The following is a 22,808-nucleotide window of genomic DNA, read 5'->3' as shown; positions in this document are numbered from 1 at the left end:
CAGGAAGGGTAAGACAGGCGCAGACGACGTTGCAAAGGAGCAGACGACGCTCCGATAGGGGGTCGCGATCAGCCAATCAGGGCTCGGCGTTCTGACGTCACCGCTACCCCCTGCGCAAGAAGCAGACGAACTTGCCCTCCGCATACCATTGTGTCGGCAGAAAGGCTGACGGGACGGGCAGTCTGCTCTGATATCCGTAAGAGACCGGAGCCGCGCGAACGCGTCGGATGGCACAAATATCAAGGGCGCCGTCTTTTTTCGCCCAGTAAATTCAGTCGGTGGGCAAGGGGGTTTTTCGCGAGTATGAACGCGGCTGAAGGCGGCGACGTTTACAGACGATCAACGACGTGTTCGGGGCCTCCTCGCAGCTCGTACTGGGAGCTGTGACCACCACGTGACCCCGACCGATTAGTCTGTCCGTTTTCTTCTTTGGTCCTCGTGTATTTTCGCGCTGATTCTATGCTGATAATCTAGTGCTGAAAGTGCATTTGGCACTTGTGATCACGGAAAATGCCAGACTTACACAAATAACTCGTCGTTTCTAAGCAAGCGCGCTTGTCCACAGGAGCTGTGGCCATGGTGCATGGAAAACGAGACTGAACGGTACTGAATGATGGCGTTTCGCGTATGCCGACCGCCGTGACGTGACGCCGTAAACACGAGTTGATGAGCATGCTGTTGCACGTGATCTTCGACCGCTAGGTCGGAACTCAAACAAAACATTCCCACTCGTTCACGATGACTTTGACTGAAATTTATGATACCTTTGTTCTCTAGTGACCTGGTGTAAGTGGGTGGTGGGAGTATCACAGCTCGTCCCTATCAATCTGAGCTTTTGGCGGTATATCCGTCTGCTGCTGCTGCATCGTCCCCATGTCTTCGGCGAGTTTTTGGTTGGCTTCGTCGACAGTCATGCCCTCTGGTGCCATCTGCGGAATAGTAAAGAAAAATTACTACGTGCCGTGCGCTATCGTAATAAATATTTGCACTAGGGACGTCAAAAGGGACTATGAAATATTTTTATCACTTGTTGACAGGCACTTTTTTGTGATCATTTCACAAGATCGCTACAAAAGTTATAAAAAAAAAGAATATGTTGAAGCGAACGGCGTTAAAGAGCGGCAGCAAGAGTCCGCCTCATTTCTGTTGTTTGGAAAAAAACAAAACAACAATGCAGTCCTCTTCTGTATCGCCTATATGAAGACATCACTTAAAATAGCACGACCTTGTCCTGTCTAAATGTTTCTTCAACGATCCGGCAAACTTTGTAACGCGCCAAGTTGCCGCAACAGCGCAATCAAAGCTACGGCGCGGGCGTCCAACATTGAGCTAAACGTCATCACCATTGCCTTTTTTTGTTTGTTTTTACTTCTCCGGGCAAGTGTAACGGTTGACGTCGGCAACGTTCCCTTTCGGCGCTCAGCGGTGTCCACGTGATTGGCGAACGCGCCTGCGCAGCGCGCTCCTTGAAAGCACGTCCGGCCGTCCCCGCCGTCGTCGTCTCACCGTTTGTGATTTATTTTCTCTCGGAGTTTCGTTCACACTACGGACTCTGCGCAGACTTATGCCGCAGTTGTGCGGACGTCTTCGAATGTCGTTGACGCGAAAGCGTGGTGAAGAGTGCGGTGCAGACTACACTTGCGCCTGCTGCGCAGAGGATCACGTAACATCTCGTACCACGTGATAGCCATGTTCTGAATGGATGGATGTTAATGGCTGCACCCTTTGTAACGTCCGGTAGCTTGTGTCTCGCTCTCATTATGGCAGGCGGCACATGATGTGTCTGTCTCCTGAAATTTAGCCATATACGTCCTCGTCCTCAGAACTCCCGTTCTCGCCTCAAGCACTAAAGAACTTCCCAGTGAATTGTCAAACATATGTTCGTGTGTCTTGTTTTTGTGACCTGTACGTTGTTAGAGCTCATTTTCCCTGCATTGTTCTCTCCCACATTTTCCTTTGTGCCTCTTTTACTCCCTTTTCCGCTGAAGTGGTCTGCTCAGCCGCATCACGTAGGTATTTAAATGTAAGCTTTAGGGTTCGGTTTGTCCATTTTGTCTTTAAACCTTTCATGTATAAATACTTGAATGCTGTCCGTGCCCGTCGCGTATCATCCATGTCGGTCAACCTTTGTTCAAACTTCAACTTGCTAATTGCCTCCCTGCTCAAAAGACGACCAGCCCATGTCTCTTTGCACTCCTTCATTGGGTGCCTTTCCACGTGCTCCCAGTGCCCATTTGCCTACGCTTCTTTGTCGAATTTCTAATTATGATTGAACCTTTGACTTTGACTGAAAGACAGTCCTGGTGCCATCACTCCTTTCCATATACCACTGACCACTTCATATCTTTTATTGTTCCATAGTGCCTTGGGCTTCATAATGGATTAATTTATTTTTCCTTTTCTAATTATATTCTCCTCATGTTCCCCTAGATATTTCCTTCCCTCATTGATCCAGACTCCCAGATATTGGCATTTCTTTACATGATTTATTACAATCTTGTGTCCTCAGGAGTTCCCTCTTTCGTCATTATACACCATTACCCCAGACTTGTCTCTACTAAAACTCATGCCCAATGTGTCCCCTTCCTTTCCACATATTCCAGCTAGTTCCTGTAATGTATCCTGGTTATCTGCCATGAGTACTATATCGTCCGCATACATCAGTCTTGGCATTACCTGTATCACGTTTCTCCCTCCTCCATATAGCTCCCATCAAAACCTAAGTTGCTCTGCTCTAATTTATTTTCCATTTCACTGAGATATATCATGAAGAGCAGAGGTGGCAGTGGAGAGTCCTGCCTGAGTCCTCTTTTTATGGCTGCGGGTTATCTGGTTTCAGCTTCCCATGTTATAACTACCTTATTGTCTGTGTACGCCTGCTGAAGAAGCCTAACCATATCTGCGTCTAAATTATACTCCTTCAGCTGACCCCAGAGGTTTTCCTGGCCCACGTTATCATACGCTCCCTTGTTCTCCAAATAGGCTAACCATAAAGGAACTTTGTTCTTCATTGCTATTTCTACACATTGAGTGGTGACGAATAAGTTATCTTTCAATCTTCTGCCTTTCGGAATCCCTTTTGGAGCTCACCCAGTATCTGGACGTCTTCTGCCCATTCCTCCATTCTCTGCGTTACTATCTGCTTAGCTAATCGGTATAGAACTGAAGTTCCCGTTATCGGGCGATATGACTTATGTTGTCTTTGTTTCCTCTGCCTTTATACATGCATTAGTCTCACTTTACTTAGTTTCCAATCATTGGGTGCCTCTCCTTCCATAATTATTTGATTAATCACATGCCGTAACTTCAACCTGTTTGTGTTTCCTAGTGTCCTAATGAGTTCCATGGGTATGTCGTCTGGGCCTGTCGCTGTACCTGCCGAAACCTTACTTTCTGCCTTGTCCCGTGCTCATCTGGTCGTCTCCATTGTTACACAATTCTGCTCCTCTACACTGCTGCTGTCAGTGCTATCCACCGTCCCCCTCTGCTCAAGTTGGGAGAAAGCCTCTTCGATTATCTGACTAATATATTCCCGTGCCTCTTCCCCCTCTACTCTTCTCCGCACCTGTGTGATCGGTAAGTGTTGAAAACTCGCTGTCTTTCTCCCCTGCGCTTTAATGTGCTCCCAATACCTTTTTGCAGCATTTCTACCTTTTTTTTTCTTCTTTATTTCCACTCCCAATTTGGCCCGTATTAAAGGTGACGCCTGCCTTTGCTGCTCTTGTAAGTTCTCCCATTTGATGCTACTTCAGTTGGTAAGGCTCCCGTTTTATTTGCCCAGCTATGCTCCCTAGATGCCTCCTGGCACCGCAACATGGTTGCTTTGACCTCCTTATCCCACCAACTTCTTGGTTTGTGTCTTCTTTTTTGCTTTCCTCTGTTTATTTCGATGCTTCTCTAATTCCCTTAGATTCCTATTAGATCCTCATACGGCCATTCTCTTTCTGGTTGTTTCGATACTACGTTCTCAATACTAAAATAGATTTTTTTTTTTTTTTTTTTTTTTTGTATTTCAGCTTCTTTCAGTTTTGGTTTATTTCCTCATCCCTGAGCTTGTTGTTCTGGTTCGGAAGCGCCAACTGTAATCTTAATTCTCTTGTGGTCACTCCCTAAGCTTTTTGTATCTTCCTCGTCTATTTCCATACTTCCTAACCTGTCATACAGTTATCCGGACATAAGGCAGTAGTCTATTGTTGAGATTGAGCTGTTTCAATCCCACGTTATTTTCCCGTCATATTTCACTTGTGCGTTAACTAGCACTAGGTCCAGGGCATCACAAAAATCTTCTAACAGCTTTCCGGTTGTATCTATGAACCTGTCAAACTCCTCTAAGTGGGCACTCATGTATCCTATGATAATTATTTCCTGATTAAGGCCAATCTTTCTGATATCCCTCGATGTACATGTATAGTGTTCCGTAGTTTCCCCCCTTGGCGGCCCGAGGCCAATGTTGCCAGACGAAACCGAAATTTCGGTTTTGATTTCTGCTCGTGTTTACAACAATATATATCGCCTTTTTTGCGAGGCAAATGATGCAGTGTCTTTTATTAGTGCTTTTTAATCTGAAATCACTCATTCTCCCCAAATCTTCGGATTTGAGTGGAGTTGCCCTTTAAAGAGTCTTGGTTCTCAGCGCCACGCTAAGCAGCTGCCATTCCCCGAACCACCGAATCACATTTCTTCGATACACATTTGACGACTTCGAACTGTTTTCCGGTGAATGGCCACTGCTCAGCACGGCGGCAAGCGCCGATATGTTTAAGGTTATTGCCTGCGGCCCACTACTGTGTCGTTTATGGCGGCCGGCCAGTCTATACTGTTCTGGCGGCGTAGCTTCGTATGGAAGCTGCCTTTTGTTGTTTGTCGTTTTAGAAGACAAACTGCAAAGCCGACACGATAGCGACTCAACGGTTTCATACCCTGATGTCGGCGTCCCGCTGCCCTGGCAGACACAGCTTGACGGTGCTGTCGCAGAACTCTTTCTGTAGCTTGAGGTTGTCCTTCACCTTGTACTTCTTGTAGAAGGACTGCAGACTGGACGTGAGTTCACCTCGGTAGTTATCTGTCGTTGGGAGTAATTCACGTTGCATCAATACGTACCCTTTTCTTTTTGGCTGGCCGTTTGAAGGAGTTTGTTTGAATGAAAAAATAAATGGCGCATGCATTGGCCACTAGCGAGCTGCTTCCACGCAACCAGGCTATACGTCGTACGGGAGATATGGCCGCCATGGAAATAGCGTTCTCAACTACCCGCCGCTTTAACCGAACTTTCTTGAGCGCTAGCGGTCGAACATAACCAGACTAGAATAATCTAAGCATACAAGCAAATTTTACTTGCTTTTTACGAAATAAGTATGCGCGTTATTTCCGAACTTTTTCGTTTTGAACTGATGTTCCACAACGGCAAGCGTTTGAAGCTATTTCGGAGGTAAGAGACCACAAGGATAACACAATACAGCTGCTATCACTGCTGTATGGGACCGTTCGGCTGGGCCAGGGGGCGCGCTGGAGCGATACCGGTGGCGCCACGCCGTGGCCCAAATTCGCTCTACTTAGCCGTACGCTCGTCCCATCGCTCTGCCAGTTGCAATGGCGGGCACCGCGCTGAAGCTTTCTGTCCGTTAAAAAACTAATAATTTTTTAGGGAGGCGAACCTCCGCAAAGAAAGGTTGCCTGTGTGTCAGGTCTCCGGGGTGGAGCAAATGATCCAGGCATAGGAATATTTGTCGTTGGCGAAGTGTGTCCCGCAAGTGCAAGACAGCGTCGACTGTAACATCCGCCTCGAGATAAATGCTCTTTTTCTTTATGGTTTCGCTAGCTCTTCAAAGTCAGGGCTATTTGGAGAAAGATGAGGATGCAATATTGTATAAATTGTCTTTTCGCGCACAGCTGCGCTGTCGCATACACACCTTGAACTCAAGTCAGTTCTCGGAGTTACCGGCTGATGGAAGCATGCCGCGCCTGTTCTAATTCATCCGGATGAAGTTAATGACGAGGCACGCACAGCCTAATCGCAACACTGGGTCAAGTTTTAATAAAAAGAAAAAGCGAAACGGTACGTCAATAAGGCCTCCTCTTTTATCTTGAGCGGGTCCAACAAAATATATATATATTACTATACGCCGCGACACCTTGCTGTGTTTGCGCGCATCTGTCGCTGCCGTCAAAGCGGTAGAATTGCAATTCATGCACGCGCGTCAGTAACCCACTTTTAATTTTATTAGTGAAAAAAGGGATCTCCAATCGACTTGCATTTGCGTCGTAAAGCGTCCCTTTTTTTAACTTATTTTTATGTGACCGCAGAATGATAATTTTGAAGACTGTTCCGGTTCAGAACAAATAAAAAAATTGTCGTCACTATTTGTTTTGTTTGCTGTTTAGGTACAATTAAACTTGATATATCTTGAGTCTGTGTGCCAGGAGAGCGTCGTCAATATTTGTTCACTCTCTCTCTCTTGCTCTGCAAGAGCATATTACTTAATTTTAAACTTCAGTCATGAAGGCTTAGTTACTGGCCTTTGTGACGTGCCCTGTGCTGTCCTCGTTCTCTTTATTTTGCTTTCAATTTATACATCTAACATCGCCAACACACTCTTATTGGTGGACCGAGGAATGTCCGGGGTTGATTTTTTAGAGTTACTTGGGAAGTAATTATGCCTGTTGGAGGTTAACTACATCATTTTAATAATATAAAAAAAGAACTAGAGTACGGTCGTCAGTGTAAATCTCTTTTCAACTATGCTCTCAAGTCTGTGCTCAATACGGTCTATGATTATCTGCCTCATTGGCCCTCATGTCTTTCTCTGCTTACTCGCCTTCTGTTGTAAGCATCAGGGAACAAAATTAATAGAAATTACTGTGAGAGCGCAGGCGAGCCGGTGTGTATATTAACAATTTGGATGAATTACTCGAGACTGGGGCGAAAAAAACTAAAAATATCAACCGCGTATGAGAGATACTTCTTTCTGTCCACGGTTTATGTTTCAAGTTTTCTCGACCCAGTCTCCACTAATTCACCAAAATGGAAAATTGGCTAGTAAGCAAGGTAAGCTGGGTTCTCAAATTTAAACTTGTTTAAGAAATAGTAACTGCATAATCGGGTTTATTTTGTCGGCATCCATGGGGAAGCGTCCTAGCTATTGCATTAGGAACGTCTAACATTGCCAACCCGCTCAAATTGGTCGACCCCGGGATGCTCTAGAATCTAATTTTGAGAGGCCCTTGGAAAGTAATTATACCTGTTGTGGGCTAACTACATAATTTTATTAATATATAAAAAAAAAAAACTTGAATACAGCCGTCAATTTATTTTCAATTATGCGTTCAAGTCGGTAGGCAATAGGGGCTACGATTATCTGCCTAGTTTTTCCCCAGGTCTGTTGCCGCTTACCATCTTTCTGTTGTTCACATCGGGGAACAAAATGGGCGGGTAAGCAAAGTGAGATTGGTTCTCAAATTTAAAGTCCTTGATAAAAAAAAAATGGTAATTGCATATTTGAGTTTTGTTTGTAGACAGCTATGGGGAACCATCGTAGCTATTACATTAGGGACTTATCGTAGAACGTCAGTGTCGGATTGCGGGCCCCACTGGCGCCAGCTCGTACCGCCCCCAAGCAACGCAAAACCTCTGCATGCTCTCGCGTGTGACCTACAAAAAGTCCCTATTAATGTGACAAGCAAGCGTAGCTGCATTACTGAATCACGCGACAAGATAGAGAAACAACAATTAAACCTGTCCTCCGCACAGCTGACGATTCATGCTTCTGACAATCTTTCTTAAATAACCTCCCAGGAACCAAACAAAGCTTTTCGGGAGGCGGATACCTATCTGTTTAATATGATGCTGTGACATTTGGGTACCTTTTGCATTTGGTACATTACTTTACGAAGCGCGAGGCCAGCACGACAAGCGCACCAGCCTCCCGCGTCGTCTGCTCCTCGTACTTCTAACAAGTATCGGCGCGCCTCGCCAGGGGGCGGAGTGGCGCTGCGTACGTGCGGCGAAACTTCAGCCGCACAGCCCTATAGCAAAAAAGGATGTATTCTTACACCTTTCGTCCCATATAAGATACTCCAAAACTTCAGTTCGACGTACCAGCGCAATTAAGTCGATCTGACGGTACTAGCTTTCACTAGAGGCTTGATAGCCGTGGGGTACAACTTATTAAAATAGTTAAAGTATATGTTATTGACTACACACAAAAAAAATACAATCGGGGTTTTCTTGGCCCTACTGCAAAACCTCAGTGTCTTTTTTCTGTGGTCTTTGATACGCACTTTAGTGATTTAAAAAGTTATATCGCACCGTTATCCAGCCCCTCGTAAAGTTTGGGGCCGTCTGTTGGACCATAGGGCGCTGTACGTCGAAATGAAGTTTTGGGGTGCATTACATGGGACAAAAGGGTGTAAGGTGATACCCTTTTTCTGTAAAGTGTATTTTGAAGCATTCACGGGAAGACAGCGCCATGCAATCTCAGCAGTTATTGCCCTGTGCACTTTCTTACCTGTCGGCAGTCCCGCAGTAACGCAAGCTTGCTTTTACGCCTCTGTGGGACTTGACCAGCCTCTTCAGCGAGTACAATAAATCAAGAAGCTATGAGCTTAATCGAATTCGTCTGTGTGCAGTGGCGTTCCAACTTATTTTTGAGTTGGGGGGGGGGGGGGGGCGGGTGCAAACCAGACCTCCCCCCTTCCCCCCCCCCCCCCCCCCCCCAGGTCGGGGGTGCGGCGCCCTTGGTATCTATTGGGCGCCGCCGAGCAATGTTTGCCCTGCCTAGTTGCGGCTGTTTCAGGGGGGGGGGGGGGGGGGGGAGGCAAAACACATGCCTTGCCCCCCCACTCTGAGAACTGGCGCGGGGGGGGGGGGGGGCAAGCGCTTCCCTTGCCCCCCCCCCCCCCCCCCCGGGTTGGTACGCCCATGTCTGCGTGCATCACTGCGACGTTCACCCCGTTCCGACGTCTGTACCACCTGCTTCATCACGTGGCGATGTACTTGGGAAGTGCACCTACCTAGAATGAAGCTGCAGGCCTTCATCATCTTGGGCGGACTGTGCCTGTAGATAACGAAGTTGTCCGTGTTGCAGAGTCCTCGAAGCGCAGCCTCGATGAGCTTCTTCCGTCCCTGGCTGTCGGCCAGCTTCTTGTGCAGCTCTGAGTAGAAACACCTGACTCCAGTCCAGCTCACAGACTAGGAGCGAACTACAAGCTGATTCATTTTGAACTGTGGGAGACTGAGTGGATTGAGACAAGGTGAAAAATTTTCTTTTTTTTTTTTCTTTCATGAAGACGGTATTTTGTGTTTTTATAGACCATTCCAATCTGTGAGCTACCACGTTTGTCTGTTTGATATGGTTGTGGAAAGCGCGTCCTTAACGTGCGCAGAAGCTCTCTCTCTCTCTCTCTCTCTCTCTCTCTCATATTTCGTTTTGTTATGGTAACATCTGCCATATCAAACAACAAATTTCTCCAAAAACACATCTCTCTGCCTGGCTGGTAGAGTGTGTCCCTTTTGTGTTGTTTTGTTTGCGTCAAAGGCAGCAGCGAAGTACTGTGGTTCAAGTTGAGTTGGAAAAGGGTTCGATTTAAGTTGAATTAAGCCTAACGAGCGCCAATAAAAATAGTTATACAATCAGACCTGTACCATGGAGTTTATAAAGTATAAACACTCAGTGCAAGACACCGATATTTGTTAATTGGGCAATCAATCGAGCGCCAACAGAAAATATGTACTGCGTATATTAGAAATTGGGGTACTCACCCTGTAGAACCGCCACGCAACCATCGCACTGCAGCCCTGAATGCAAGAGCAGTGTGTAAGTGTTAAGACGTATTGTCAATCATAGAGATAGTGTTTGTTTAAATGTTTTGTTGCTTTTCTTTATAAAAATGAACAAAATCTTGTGGAGGAATGAAATATGCAGAAAGTCTTGGACGACATCTAAAGCCCGGTTCAGACAGTTGCGTTTGACTGCGTTTGACTGCGTTGCGGATGCAAGAAACCAGGACATCCCTGCTGCTTCTATCGCGTGCCAAGATGATTCCTTGAATTGGATTCCACGCTTCATGCGAAGCACAGATGTGCCGGTGACTCGCTTTCGGTTCTCGACGCAACGCAGTCAAACGCACTCAAACGCAAGTGTCTGAACCGGCCTTAATACATATTTTTCACCCTTTTTTTTTTTTTTGTAATTGTTTAGCATGCAAACAACCTATCAACTGTGCTTGAAGATGCAATTCCAAGTATGTGCGTTTTTGGTTTTTTCTTGTGACCGAATTAATTTTTTTAACTGAACAACTTGTTCACAGACACTTTCTTTTGTCACCAAACATTGAGCGCTCAAGCCTAACGAGGTGTTTCTTGGAATGTGTGCCAGCGTTTGTCGTACGCTGGTTCGTTGGGAACAGGCGGAGATTCCCTGAAATATTGGTCTTTTGAAGCCTTCTTCAGAATTATTTGCTGTTCGTGACGGGTCACGACAAAGGGCATAGTTACTCCGTGCCGCCACCAGTAACAAATCGGTGTTTTATAAAAACTTGGTTCGGTTCCGTTACTCACCTTGACTCGGTGGTTTTTCGGCGGCCTGGGCAGGACCCAGCCAAAGACACAGCAGTCCAAAAAAAAGCCCACACCTAATAACCATAGTTGCTCCTGGAGACTTGATGGCGGTCGGCAGCAAACACGAGGCCAAAGCAGAGGCCTTTAGCGTGGATACGTAGGGGAGGATCCCACGTTGCAGCCTTTTATCAATACGGGCATTGTTCAGGCTCAGATAGGAAAAAAAGAAAACTTATCTCGGTCGGTATGAGTGAGCCGAGATAACACGACAAAGTTCGACTGAGAGAAAATCGGTTACTGTCCTGCCCATCCAAGCGCTTTCTTTTTTTTCTTTTTTGCTAGTTTGTGAATATTTAATAATTTCCTTATTCGAGTCGCAATAAAGCGGAGTTCGACATGTTAGTTTCTACACTAGAGAGAAAGGAAGTGAATTTCTTTGAAGTATTTAGTACACTTACGTCAACGAAATGTCCAACAAGATACAACGGACAAAACAGGTCATAATCGGTACAAATATTTGTCTCCGAGCTGACAGTATTGAGGTGATCTGATCCTTAGTGTAACCTTACATGAGCAAAAACGACGTTGTAATTTTAGAAACGCTACCCCAACGTCACGGACGGCACGTAAAATTTCATATTATAATTGCATTTCTTTTTTGTTCCATCAAGTTCCCACCAAGGTGGAACTCGTTACATTGGAGCCTGAAAACAAAACTTGCATCAATTAGGGGAGTGAACCTTTAAACTATGTATTATAAGCGCAAGTTCGTCTGCTTCCTTTCCATGGATCGTGAAGACGCCAGAACGCCGCGGGCTCTGATTGGCTCTGATTGGAGGATAGTAAGCGAGAAATAGGGACTCTAACCAGAGAGGCAGAAGACTGCCCAGCGTTTATCTTTAAGTTGAAGGATAGTGGGTAGACCTCTTGGCGTCACCAGACCCTGCAAAGGAAGCAGACGGACTTGCGCTCCACATTGATCTCGGAAGCGCGCACTGCCGCTTTGAAGCACATTTCGAAGCGCGCGCCCGGCGCATTATTGGGCCCTCGAAAACTATCCGTTAAAACTTAGTAGTAGCTTGAAAGATTTGTAGTCGTATATACAACTTTCGCAAACCTTTACCTGCGTTACTCAAATAAAATATTATTTACCAAAATTCTGGTTTTAAATTGTCCCTGATGCTGCATGTCTGTATGCAAGACATGTGCTATTCATACACGTTACGTTACTCATTTATAAAGTGTCGTCCACTCTTTGGAAGGTCTCACACAAACGACTTTATTTTAGGTGTCTACGTAGCAGTTCAAGCACGAAGATCTCATCCACCGAGGGCTATCACGTTTCGTAAGCACAACGCCATATGCAATCAAGAGCTTGCGTACACAAGATTAGCAGAAACATCGCTGTCAAGAAAAGAAAATTTTGATTTCCAATCGCTTGCTTGACCATTCAATTCTCAAAATATGCCCATTCGCAACTGTAACCGCTAGTTGCTTCGGTATTCCTGTTTCTAAGGTTCGTGCATTCACCGCTATGAGGTGGTCGTTCTTTCAGCATAGCCCAATAGGTGCGAGGTCCTCGTTTCTCAGCTTCACGTTTCCTCCTCTAGATGGCCTTAACCTCCTTTTTTTTTCCTGCCTGGGTGAAACAAGTCGCCGCCCAATTCAAAGGGTTGATCATGTCTATACATCTAGTGGAATGTGCGCCAGTGCTTCGTTATCAAGAAGAGTGAAGATTGGTGGACAACGTGATTTGTCTTCAGTGTATTTAAACGGATTCGGGGGACACTTTGGTTGAGAGCGGACTGCCAATACCACAGTCGAAAACCCGACACCGAGGGAGATAGACGTCATGAGATACGACTCAGAGAAGCAGAAGTCGGCGAGTTGAGTGCACCACAAGGGACAAGAGGCTACTCGGCTAGCCTCTCCTGGATCATGCAAGTCAGGGACTGGCTCCGAAAGGTGACCGTCTTGGGGGGTATGGACACGGCGGCGATGCCCGTCATGGCTTCGGGGTACTCCGCAGGGAACCGGTAGCAGTCGTCCAGCTGCAGGTAGACTTCGGGACGCTTGAGGGGGCCGTTCAGCACGCTGCTGGTGCCGCCGATGACGTAGATGTTGGTGTCTGGAACAGACACCAACAAAACATAACGAAAACTTGACATTCATATAATGTCAAAGATCCATTTGTATTTTTTTTTATTGCACAATCTAAGAAACTAAAATTGCGAACGTACGCCCGCTCGACCCATACTGGAATCGCATAACACGTTTATGCCGTGTAGCTGGTATACATATTATGGACCAACTAATAAATTGGTGTGTAATGCACCGATTAAATTGGTGTATAACTATGCATCAATTAGATTGGTGCATGACTATGCACCAGTTCCATTGGTGTTTAGCCTTTCTCCCTTCTCACTAAATTCAGCAAAAAGGTCGAAGCTTTTTCGCTAAATTCGGCAGGAGAAGTATTCGTTGAAGAAATCGGGGAAAGTATAAAGGTCAATAGTCACGTAACATTACCTAATGTAACCCCGCAACTTGCTGAGTCCACGGAACATAAATCTACCCTACATCTTGAATATAGAGCAGCGTTTTTTGCTCAATTTGTGGTCAAAGAAAGCGTTGTGCTTGTTTTTTTTTTTTTTATTATTATTATTTTCTCACCGGCAATGGCTACGGCGGCTGCGTGCCTGGAGTGCACGGTGCAGCCCCGATGCTGCCAGCTTCCACCGGGCTCGAGCACGTCCACGTCCCTCAGGCTGACCAGGGGCAGGCCCGGCTCGGAGTTGTCGTAGCAGCCACCCAGCAGCCACAGCTTCCCGCCCACGGACGCGGCGCCGGGGAAGGCCCGCGGTTTGGGCAATGGTTCGCCTGCCGACCACCTGCTCGCGCGCGCGCGGACCACGTCACCGTTTTGAGCGAGGTTCGCATGCTGAAACAAGTCCCGATACTGGAATGCCTCGACACCATTCGCCATTCCCACTCTAAAAAAATGTTTGTGCATCTACTTTCCCGCACAACACTCGGAGAGCCAATCACCGCAACTTACGGAGGCAGCTCAGCGAATGACAATGCCGAAACATATGTTTAGACCAAAAAAACGCAGTCTGAGTTGTGACATTAAGCAATGCAAGCGTGACGTTTTGCATTGCTTAATGTCACAACTCAGACTGCGTTTTTTGGTCTAAACATATGTTTCGGCATTGTCATTCGCTGAGCTGCCTCCGTAAGTAGCGGTGATTGGCTCTCCGAGTGTTGTGCGGGAAAGCAGACTCACGGGCTTTTTTTAGAGTGTATAGTCAGTTACAGGCTAAGAAAAGTTATCGAGGGAATGCAAGGCTGGAGAGGAGGAGCAAACGGAATGCTGAACGGGAGAGGAGAGGAAGAAGCCCCCTCCTTTCTCCAGCGTTCCGTCTGCTTCCTCCTCCCTAGCCGTTCCTTTCCCCCTAAAACTTTTATTAACCTGTAAGGGACTATAGAATGCAGCTGCCGACAATTTAAGAAACGCCAGGCTTGGCGAATAGCGAGCAGTTCATTTTCGCTCCACAGCGAATGAAGTTTCACCCGACAAGAAAACCACGCCTTTTGTTTCTGTCACTTGCAGTGTACGCCAATCAAAACGCACCCGGTCGCCATCTTCGTTTCATATGACAATCCATGATATGCTGCACTCGTGGCCTGTTCGTCCGATTTCCTACACGATCAGTTTGTGGTAGGCCAAAAACGGATGGAATTATTAAAAAAAAAAAATGAAACTTTACAGTAGTCATTGACAAACTTCGTGAACTAATGTCGTAAAAATAAAAAAAGGCAATTGCAAGCAAGGCGACTGGTCACCGCGGTGTCTCTGCTCGTGCGCGGTCAAGCCCGTGCAAGTGCAAGCATGCCGAAGCTATTTATCACGCGTAAGCTGCTTGAGCTTGCACACATGGGGCCCCAATCATGCGCCATGCTAGCAGTTGTTTATACTCCGCGGTCCACTGCTAAGCTGGTAGGGCAGTAGTGCGACCTACCAGCTTAGCGTCGCTTGTCGGCTTTTCACGATTGGCCAGGTACTCGCCTAGACGTTTTAAAACTACTTCATTCTGCTTTCATCGACGGAAACAAGAGCGATGTCAGTCAGTCAACGGTGGCGGTGTTGGTTCCAGAACGCGATGACTCCGAGATTCGACAGTGCTTTTCGCACGCCCGCACCATTGGACTTGGCGGTCGCGACGAATGATAAGTAGATCACAACTCGTCACGTCACGATCTGTCATTCCTCTCCATGTCGTCACAAAGAGGAGCCATTGCGAGGCGGCAGCGAAACACCTACGCTCTAAGACCCGCTTCAGACGGAGCAATTCCACCCAGCAACTTGACGTCGCAACACCAGCAACACGGGCCGCCCGTGTTCACACGCAGCAACCGAATTGCTACGACTTGTTATCATCATCAGAAAATTTTCTTTTTCTTTCACTCTTTAGACACCCAGCTACGCGCTAAAAACGTGTTCTTATATTTTTGAATGGCGTTGAGAATACTAACTCATTTTTCTGAAAAGGTTTATTTCCAGAAACGATCCATTTCAAACCAGAACCAAGTCTTTAGTCATTATCACCACCACAGGAGTGTCACGTGAAAATATCGCGTCCCTGATTATTGGCTGCTGCCGCTTCAAACGTCTCGGAGTTGTTCAGGTTGCTCGTCCGTTTCGAGCCGAACCTCAAAACGCCAGCAACCTCAAAATTGCTGGAAAAGTTGCTCCGTCTGAAGCGGGCCTAATCAACACCACCTAGACGGAAGGCCTCCGCATGGTTTCCTCTTCTTCTATGAAACGTCATCACAGTCGGATCGCGCTCGGTCGGCTATTGGACCGGAGCCCGACCTTCGACGCGCTGATTGGCCACGAGCCGCAGCCAAACACTGACGCAGCACTCGTGCCCAATCTCTCGCCTCGATCGATCTGACTATGATGACGCGTGTGGAGGCCTTCTGTCTAGGTGGTGTTGGCCTAATGCATGGGTGCTCGCGGTACCAGTAAATCGTTCGACTTTCATCTCCCAACCCCGCTGTGAGCGCGGGATCAAGCGGTGCAAGGTGGACGGTTAACTGGTCCAACGACCGCATCGCTTCCTCCTCCCTGTCAGCTTATCCGACAAGGAGCACAGTCCTATATTAGAGCACACCATTCGGTTTCCATATCGGTGCAATCGTCATGAGCAGCTTTCCACGCAGAGACGCTAGACGGGACGCTGCAAATTTGGCGTTCCCGAAAGTCAAACAGCGTTCGGAAACGACCGGATGCGGCTGTGAAAGTCACATTCGGCCGCCAAACTTTCCGTGCACACTGCACTGTTGGTATTTCACGTCTAGCTTGTCTGTTTGCTCAGCATTTTAGTTGAGCTGTGCCGAAAAATCATTGGTTTGCGATTAAAAATTATGCTATCCAATAGATTGGATTCCACCCCGTCCATCGTCCGAAAGCGTGCACTTATCGTTTAGCAAACTTGGGCGCAATCTACCCAACCGGATGGTATAATCTGTACTATATTTTTAACCCTGAAAACGGTTCAACGGGACGTCGGACTCTTGGATTCTAGTCGGCACGTTCAGGTTACGTCGGCAAGCAAACGGATATGGCGTATTTTTCCCGGATTGTAGTCCGCGGGCTCTGCGTGTTTACAAGTTAAAAAGTTTTACGCGGTGCGGACTATACCTACAGGTGCAAACTATACTCAAGGAAGTGTTTTTTTTTTTTTTTTCCAAGACCGTTTATTACGACCAGCCGTCATGAATTTTGTGAATTACAGGTTGTTATTCATGATTTCTGTACGATACAGGTGTCGTGCGCTAATAAAGCAGGCAGTTTTCGAGTTGTGCTGTGTATGAAAATATGTTTACGCGTGAAATATACGCCGGGTGTTGATTGGGTACAAGGTGCGGAGCATACACCATCCCAACTTTGACGTCACGGCCACTGCGGTGGTGCTGCTGTTGGCACTGCGCCTGCGCAGACGCTGCATTTCTCATGATTTCTGCGGGCAAACGCTGACTCGTTTGTTGCCAGCATGTCGGCCTATATGCCAAAAATTTGCTCGTGCAAATTCTAGTCCGGGAAATAGAGTACACGTTCAGATCTGTGCACACGCTTTCGTTTGGACCACGTTGTTACGACTTCTTACAACGAGAAAGAACATTGGCGCCATCCATGATGTGACCCTGGAACTGCGCTTCACTGGAGCGAAGGTTTTTCGGTATTCTCGAGATCAAAAGGGTCGTTTATAGCATTGTCAAAAGTTTTTTGAGCCAAGAAAGAAAGAATTACGAGCGAAAAAAATTGCACATATGTCGAAGTGCCAAGTGTTCCACGGCTCGCCAATAGATGGCGCCAGTGCGTCTTCTCGTCGTAAGAAACTTTAAGAGGTTTTAAGGCACACGGTCGTCAGCAGTCGCGAGTGTGTGAACCAGTTTTTCCACGTACGTGTGCGAGTGAACGTCGTAAACGTCGACCCTGTCGACGGCGCGGTGGAGGTCCCCGGTCTCGGGGGTCATGCCCCCGACGAGGAAGATCTTGTCGTCGACCACGGCGCAGCCCACGGCCATGCGGGCAATGTCCAGCGGAGTCACCTCCTTCCAGCTGTCCGAACCGGGGTCGTACACCTCGGTCGAGGTCAGGGCCCTGGACACCGTGGACACGGCACAGCCGTCATGTCATGTACAGAAACGCTCCCGCTAGAGTCCCGGCCCTTGCGCGCCATTGCGTCTTGTCGATGCATCGCCTCGCCCTTGTCCCTTACCTCTTCTTCTCTGCTTGATGTTATTGTTTCCGAAAATATCTGGCAGCTGGCCAACTCCGTACATCCTGCCGTGATTTTTTTTTTTTTTTTTTTTTAGCGGAACATTTAATTTCAAAGTGTCGTCCGAAAAATATTTTCTCGGGGGCAGTCTCCAACAGAAACGTGCATAGAGTATAAGCTATCCAGAAGCTGCTGCTGATAGAGGAATGCCCTTTCGTTGGAGACGAGGCTGAAAAGTTCGGGATACTTTTTGAATTCCTGAACGACAAGGCGAAGCGAATGTATTTTGACATGAGCTTCACATCCCTCGGTGATTTTCTCAACTCCTTTATGAAGTTGGATCGAGCAAGCGGGAAGGCCAAAAATGCAGACGCGAATACTTTAAGAGTTTTGGATTCCCACGAGGATGCGAAAGATAAACTCCGCTCTGTCGTCAACGCTAAGCGGAAATATAACAGCCAAACATAACCCCGTCAGAGACAAGCTGAATTGTGTGTTCTGAGAATGACAAACCACGGTCAAGCAGTACCTGTCAAAAGCAATTCTATCACCAGAAAGACGCAGCCCCGATCAAGGTTCAACAGAACTCCTGTCAGAAAGTTCTCAAGCTTTGCCTGAATTGCAAGCAGGAAGGGCATCTTGTGACATGGTGTCCACTGCCTCTGACACAGCAGTTCCTTGAATGGCAACGTGCATTTCAAATGGCGCCTAACGTTGCAAAGGATCAGAAAAACTCCGGTCTGATGTCATCAGGGAGACTCGAGTTGTGCAGGGAGACACCAGTTGTGCAGCGGAAAAGCTGCGAGTCATCCGCTGCCGTTGAACGGATTCCCGTCTTCATAGAAACTTTTCAGCTCAGTGCGGTCTTGGGTTCTGGTTCCAGAAGTCTCATGAATGAAGCCGTTTGCCGGAAACTTTAGCTGACACCTTTAAGGCCAGTTCTCACATGCTGCCAAGCGCTGATATAGCGCTGCTCACGTGTCGCCAGCTCTACTTATCGTCTGCCTTAAACAACAGTTTTGACGGTGCGATACAAAGCTGGAGAACACTCCTGTCAGCACGCGCTTAGCGCGAGGTCAGCGCTATGCTTCTAGCGCTCCGCTGCATGTGTGAACAGGCCTTTAGAACAGAACTGAAGCGGTTCTGTATTTGAGTAAAAACATATAAATCGTCTTTATTTGGCTTCTAGGATCACGAATATCGAGATTATTTTCCAGTTCGGTGCGCAGAGCCTCCAGAAAATTCAAAGTACCGCATTGCCCCCCCTTCCCCCCCCCCCCCCCCCCCCCCCCCGCCTTTTCCCGGACCGTCATGTCTAGGGTGCCTCAATGTCCTTCTGTTTAGGGTGATGCCACCCTTTGTAGTACCCGATGCCGACAGCGCGCGCTCACGGGGAAAATACAAAGAAATCAACGAAAATAAAATGTCGCCATAATACAGTCAACGCCACAAACGCGTGCAGGGCCACGCTCTTTCACGCGCTTCTGAACAAAAAATAAAAATAAACGTGTGAGACAAAATGGCGAGATGCCACCACCCTAAGCAAAGCGCACATGAAGGCACCCTAGTCATGTCATAAAAGGAGTTTTCGGAATCTCCGCTCTCGCGCATCTTCGGCGCCTATCAAAGCTAGGCACGCGTACTCCTGCTATCTTTAAAAAGGTAAAAAAAAAACAAAAAAAACACGTCACTACTGGTGTGATATCACGGGAACATAGCTGGCAAGCTTGCAATTGCACGCGCTGCCCACACGAGCGACACGCGCTTGGCGGCCGAAAGTTCCTTTTATGACGTAACGACTGGTCGGATGTTTTTCGTGTTTTCTCGCGTTTAGTTACATCTTCGGGGAAAACGAACGCTCGACCTACTCCACCAGTCAGATAATCTCTTCTTGGTTATCTCCAGCTTCCCCGTGTTTATTTTCCCCTCACTATCCCTAAATCCCAGTGTGTTTGATAAATTAGTCGCCTCCTCAGCTACTACAGGGGGGAAGAAGATGTCGACTGCAGCGCCGCAGGCGGCCGTCCGCTTTTTTTGGCACAGCGCCTCCCACTGATGTTGGCCTCGCTTTTGCCACTATACTCCCCCTTGTAGAACATTGAAATTTTGGGGAAAAGGGGACGTTCTGAGCGACGAAGCAGCGTGGCAGTTTCACAACTAGGTTGATCTAGTAATGTTCGCATATATATCTATAGAGTGTCTGAAGTCGCCAGGCTCGATCTAAAATGGACCGTAAGAATCGACTCCTGCACGTAGCAATCTAAACTTTTGCCAAATGTGTATTTTACGGGTCGGTTTTATCCTGTAAAAATACAAAGCGTAGCTCCCTTTTTGCAAAAAATAAAACCAAAAAACTTGCCAGGGTCAACGGCGGATGGCGACGCAGACTACCGAGTCCAGTGGCAGGGCGCGTTTGGCGCACGTATTGATAGATGGCGCCAGGAGCAGCGTCGGAAGGTGTACCCGACCAGCGAAACAAAGCATACGACACTCAGACGAAATCCGTCGGCAGCAAAGACGGCGTCGTTATGCAACCGCGTTTTTTTTTTTGTGTATTTTAGGTTTTGCTTTTGTTGTTCGCATTTATTTTTAAACCAAAGGTACATAACATAAAACATGTGTTTATTTTAATAGATCACGGTCGTCACGAGCAGTCTCGATAAGGATGTAGCGCCATCTATCAATACGTACGCTAAACGCACCCGGCCACTCGACTCGGTCGTCAGCGTCACCGTCCGCCGTTGACCCTGGCAAGTTTTTTAGCGCAATGTTTTACAGAAAGGCAGCTACGCTTTGTAATTTTAAAGGATAAAACCGACCTCTGAAATGCACCTTTGAGGTAAAGTTCATTGCTACATACAGGCGCCGATTTTTACAGCCCATTTTAGATCGAGCCTGGTTATTTCAGTCACCCTATATAAAGAATCGTAATATAGAGCAGTCTCACCGACCGAGGCGCCCCCTGCCGCCAAAGACGTACACCTTGTCCAAGCAGGCAGTGGCGCCGTGGGCGGCCCTGGCGGATATCATGTCTGCTTTCCTGGACCACTCCATCGTCTCCAGGTCGTAGGCGAAGGTGGTCTTGGAAGCCACCAGCTCACCACACTTGCGAGTCTCGGGATCGAAGCCCCCTGCCGGCGATGGCGAGTGCAACCATGGAGACAACAAGCTTGCTGAAACTAACTCTCGTGTCGATCGTTTTTCTTTTTTGATGTCAGTAAGAAATGGCGTGTGGAAGTATCTTAATGATTCGATTAAACATGGCAATGCCAGTTTTTAAATAGCGTGTTGATGAAAGCTTAGAAGTGAACTCAATATTGAACATGGTTCCCAATTCATCTCGTCATTGGACGTGGAGTCAATCTTTTTTTTTCTGTCCAATGCTTTATTCAATACTGTAGTCTCAAAAACATCTTGTTGTGATGGCGTTTCATGAAAAAAAAAGCTATTTGTGTGATTTATCGTGCATATGTAATTGAATCTTACGTGGAATAATCAATCGCACATTAGTTTATATGAGGCTTAATTTACAGTATTGAAGGTCAAAGACCGGCGTCAGCCTAGCTGTCTTTCTAGCGTAAATGTCACGAAGAAACGTTTTCTCAAAAAGACTGCCGATGTGAACGCAAACCTGCAACGCAGGTGTAGAAGGACGATCGTATTGGCTTCTTCAGCGCGTGCATACATTACAAGTTCCTATTCACATAGAGACCGGGTAGTCTAACCGCATCATCGACGAGCGCTCGAATTTACCTTGATCTGCTCTAAAATGTTGAACAAGGCTGTCGACGTGGGCGTTGCTTGCAAGGGATGGATGAACGGATAGTTACGACTAAACCTTTTGACCTGGATGCCGGCTGGCGCCACCTACGTTCAGAGTTTTAAAACGCCGTGAAAGTAAGTTGACGTCAGATAGCGGCAAGGCTTAGTTCCTCTCGGTCGCTATATATCTCGGAGCACTAAGAGCTTTAGCAGCAGGTGGCTGTTTGGAGCCTCGCACAATATCTGTTTTTGGACATTGTTGTTTTAAATAATTTCTGTAGCATCGCACCGTTAAGCTAACTTAGTATACTGTCACCCTGCTTTGGCGCTTGTTGCTTAAAGGCCGACGTACACTTCGCGCTTTCCACTTTTGCACGCCTCCTCCTCCTCTCCTATATTCTTTCCACTTTTTACCTTGCCCCATCTTGGCTCCCCTCATAGCTTAGGAGAGGGGAGGGCTAAGGGGATTTTTTCTCTGCAGAAAACCGGGGTTGTACGTCGGCCTTTAACGGGCAACTCCGGTCAATATTTTCGAATTTGGGATTATTCCTGCTTTTAGCTCAGGCAGTTTCCCTGAATTGCAAGGTATTTCTTTTTTTCTCCAGATGTTATGTGTAGTTTTATAGATATCGCGGTTCAAAGTTTGGTTTCGGTAGTCTACGGCAAAACCGAAACTATCTGCTAGAGGGACGGCAACACTGATCATCAGCAGTACGGCCGCGACGTCACGTCCCCGTGGTGCTACGGTATACGTGGTACAACGTGCGGAATCAACCGCAGTTCCACCGAGACGTTGATTTCACGGGGGTACTGCGGTACGCGTCGCCCAGCGTGCCTTGACTAAAAGCCAACCCGCTAAAGAACAGCTGGTCGCATCTTTCAAATCGGTTTTAGTGGAGTGCGCGTCTTCGCTCTGACGTAATACTTCGGCTGTGATCATATTTCGTGCCACTAAAGCGATACTAGTCACTGATTTTGGTTTCGTTTAGGACCAGAGTTGCCCTTCAAAAAGATACAGTTACTCTAAAAGAGGGATCATACGTTCAGAATGCGCTTCCTGAGCATACAGCCCTCAGCAAGCGGTGCGTTACTACCACTTGGCGGAGCACTGAAAAAACAAAGTATAATTACTCCCTCTGCTGGGCGGCCGAGTGTTTAGACTGGCTGGAGGAAGATTCGCTCACCGGCAGTCTCGGAGGTCATGGTAAACGAAGCAACTGGTGCCGAGAAGCAAAGCATGGCACTTCAGCTAGTGTCATATGCGCTCAAGTACATGCATTATGCACGGAATGTAGCTTTGGCAGGCTTGCAATCGCGGGTGTTTGTTCTCACGAGCAGACGTATGACGGCAAATGAAAAATCACACTACGTGTTTTTATTCTTCTTCCTTTTTTTTTTTTTTTCTTGGTGCGCAAACGCATGCGTCTGGACGTCGATCCCCTGACAGTTTGCCACCGGGCAGTACGTGAGTTAGTTGGACTTGGTTCCCCCCGCCGACGCAGCAAGGCTGAGCTGAGCAAGCGCTGTGCACTGAAAGCTGCCGCGGAAGTACGAACACTCAAGTGTATCGTGCTCTGAATTGCAAGGTAATGCATTAGTCTCGCATGCGTGTCAAGGACCTTTATAACAAAGAGCCTTTGGATTTTAGCTTTGCAACGTTCAGTTTTGATACGGTTTCGCGTAATATATGCATGTTTACTTTC

At 47.2% G+C, this 22,808-nt stretch overlaps 2 protein-coding genes across 2 annotated transcripts; both read right to left on the bottom strand.

Moving 5' to 3' along the window:
- Positions 1 to 731: 731 nt before the first annotated feature.
- Positions 732 to 11,340, bottom strand: LOC8036868. Its single transcript, XM_029994602.3, has 5 exons — positions 10,556 to 11,340; positions 9,758 to 9,793; positions 9,010 to 9,150; positions 4,920 to 5,062; positions 732 to 929 (listed from the first exon to the last, which is right to left on the bottom strand). Exons 1-5 carry the CDS (start codon positions 10,638 to 10,640, stop codon positions 807 to 809), a joined length of 528 nt encoding a protein of 175 aa, XP_029850462.2. The 5' UTR covers positions 10,641 to 11,340; the 3' UTR covers positions 732 to 806.
- Positions 11,341 to 11,535: 195 nt separating this feature from the next.
- On the bottom strand, positions 11,536 to 22,341 carry LOC8036867 (alpha-scruin-like). The gene is made up of 5 exons (XM_040213990.1): positions 22,290 to 22,341; positions 20,291 to 20,474; positions 17,028 to 17,225; positions 13,229 to 13,446; positions 11,536 to 12,683 (listed from the first exon to the last, which is right to left on the bottom strand). The coding sequence occupies exons 1-5, from the start codon at positions 22,306 to 22,308 to the stop codon at positions 12,469 to 12,471; spliced, it is 834 nt and encodes a 277-aa protein (XP_040069924.1). The 5' UTR covers positions 22,309 to 22,341; the 3' UTR covers positions 11,536 to 12,468.
- Between the last annotated feature and the right edge of the window lie 467 nt (positions 22,342 to 22,808).

This window comes from Ixodes scapularis, unplaced genomic scaffold, assembly GCF_016920785.2.
Source record: "Ixodes scapularis isolate PalLabHiFi unplaced genomic scaffold, ASM1692078v2 PGA_scaffold6__148_contigs__length_123643588, whole genome shotgun sequence".
NCBI classification, from domain to species: domain Eukaryota; kingdom Metazoa; phylum Arthropoda; class Arachnida; order Ixodida; family Ixodidae; genus Ixodes; species Ixodes scapularis.
Note: the sequence above shows the minus strand (reverse complement) of the source record. Positions and strands in the feature narration are given on the sequence as shown.

Bases quoted from the DNA above. Each gene is read 5' to 3' on its own strand.
- LOC8036867 (XM_040213990.1), bottom strand. The intron at 17,226-20,290 runs GTGAGACTGCTC...CACGGTGTCCAG, and splicing joins GGCAGGGGGCGCCTCGGTCG to GGCCCTGACCTCGACCGAGG. The intron at 12,684-13,228 runs GTGAGAAAATAA...TGTCTGTTCCAG, and splicing joins AGCCGCCGTAGCCATTGCCG to ACACCAACATCTACGTCATC.
- LOC8036868 (XM_029994602.3), bottom strand. From the start codon at position 10,640: ATGGTTATTAGGTGTGGGCTTTTTTTTGGACTGCTGTGTCTTTGGCTG. The intron at 9,151-9,757 runs GTGAGTACCCCA...GTTTCTACTCAG, and splicing joins TTGCGTGGCGGTTCTACAGG to AGCTGCACAAGAAGCTGGCC. The intron at 930-4,919 runs GTATGAAACCGT...ACTATTCCGCAG, and splicing joins AGCGGGACGCCGACATCAGG to ATGGCACCAGAGGGCATGAC.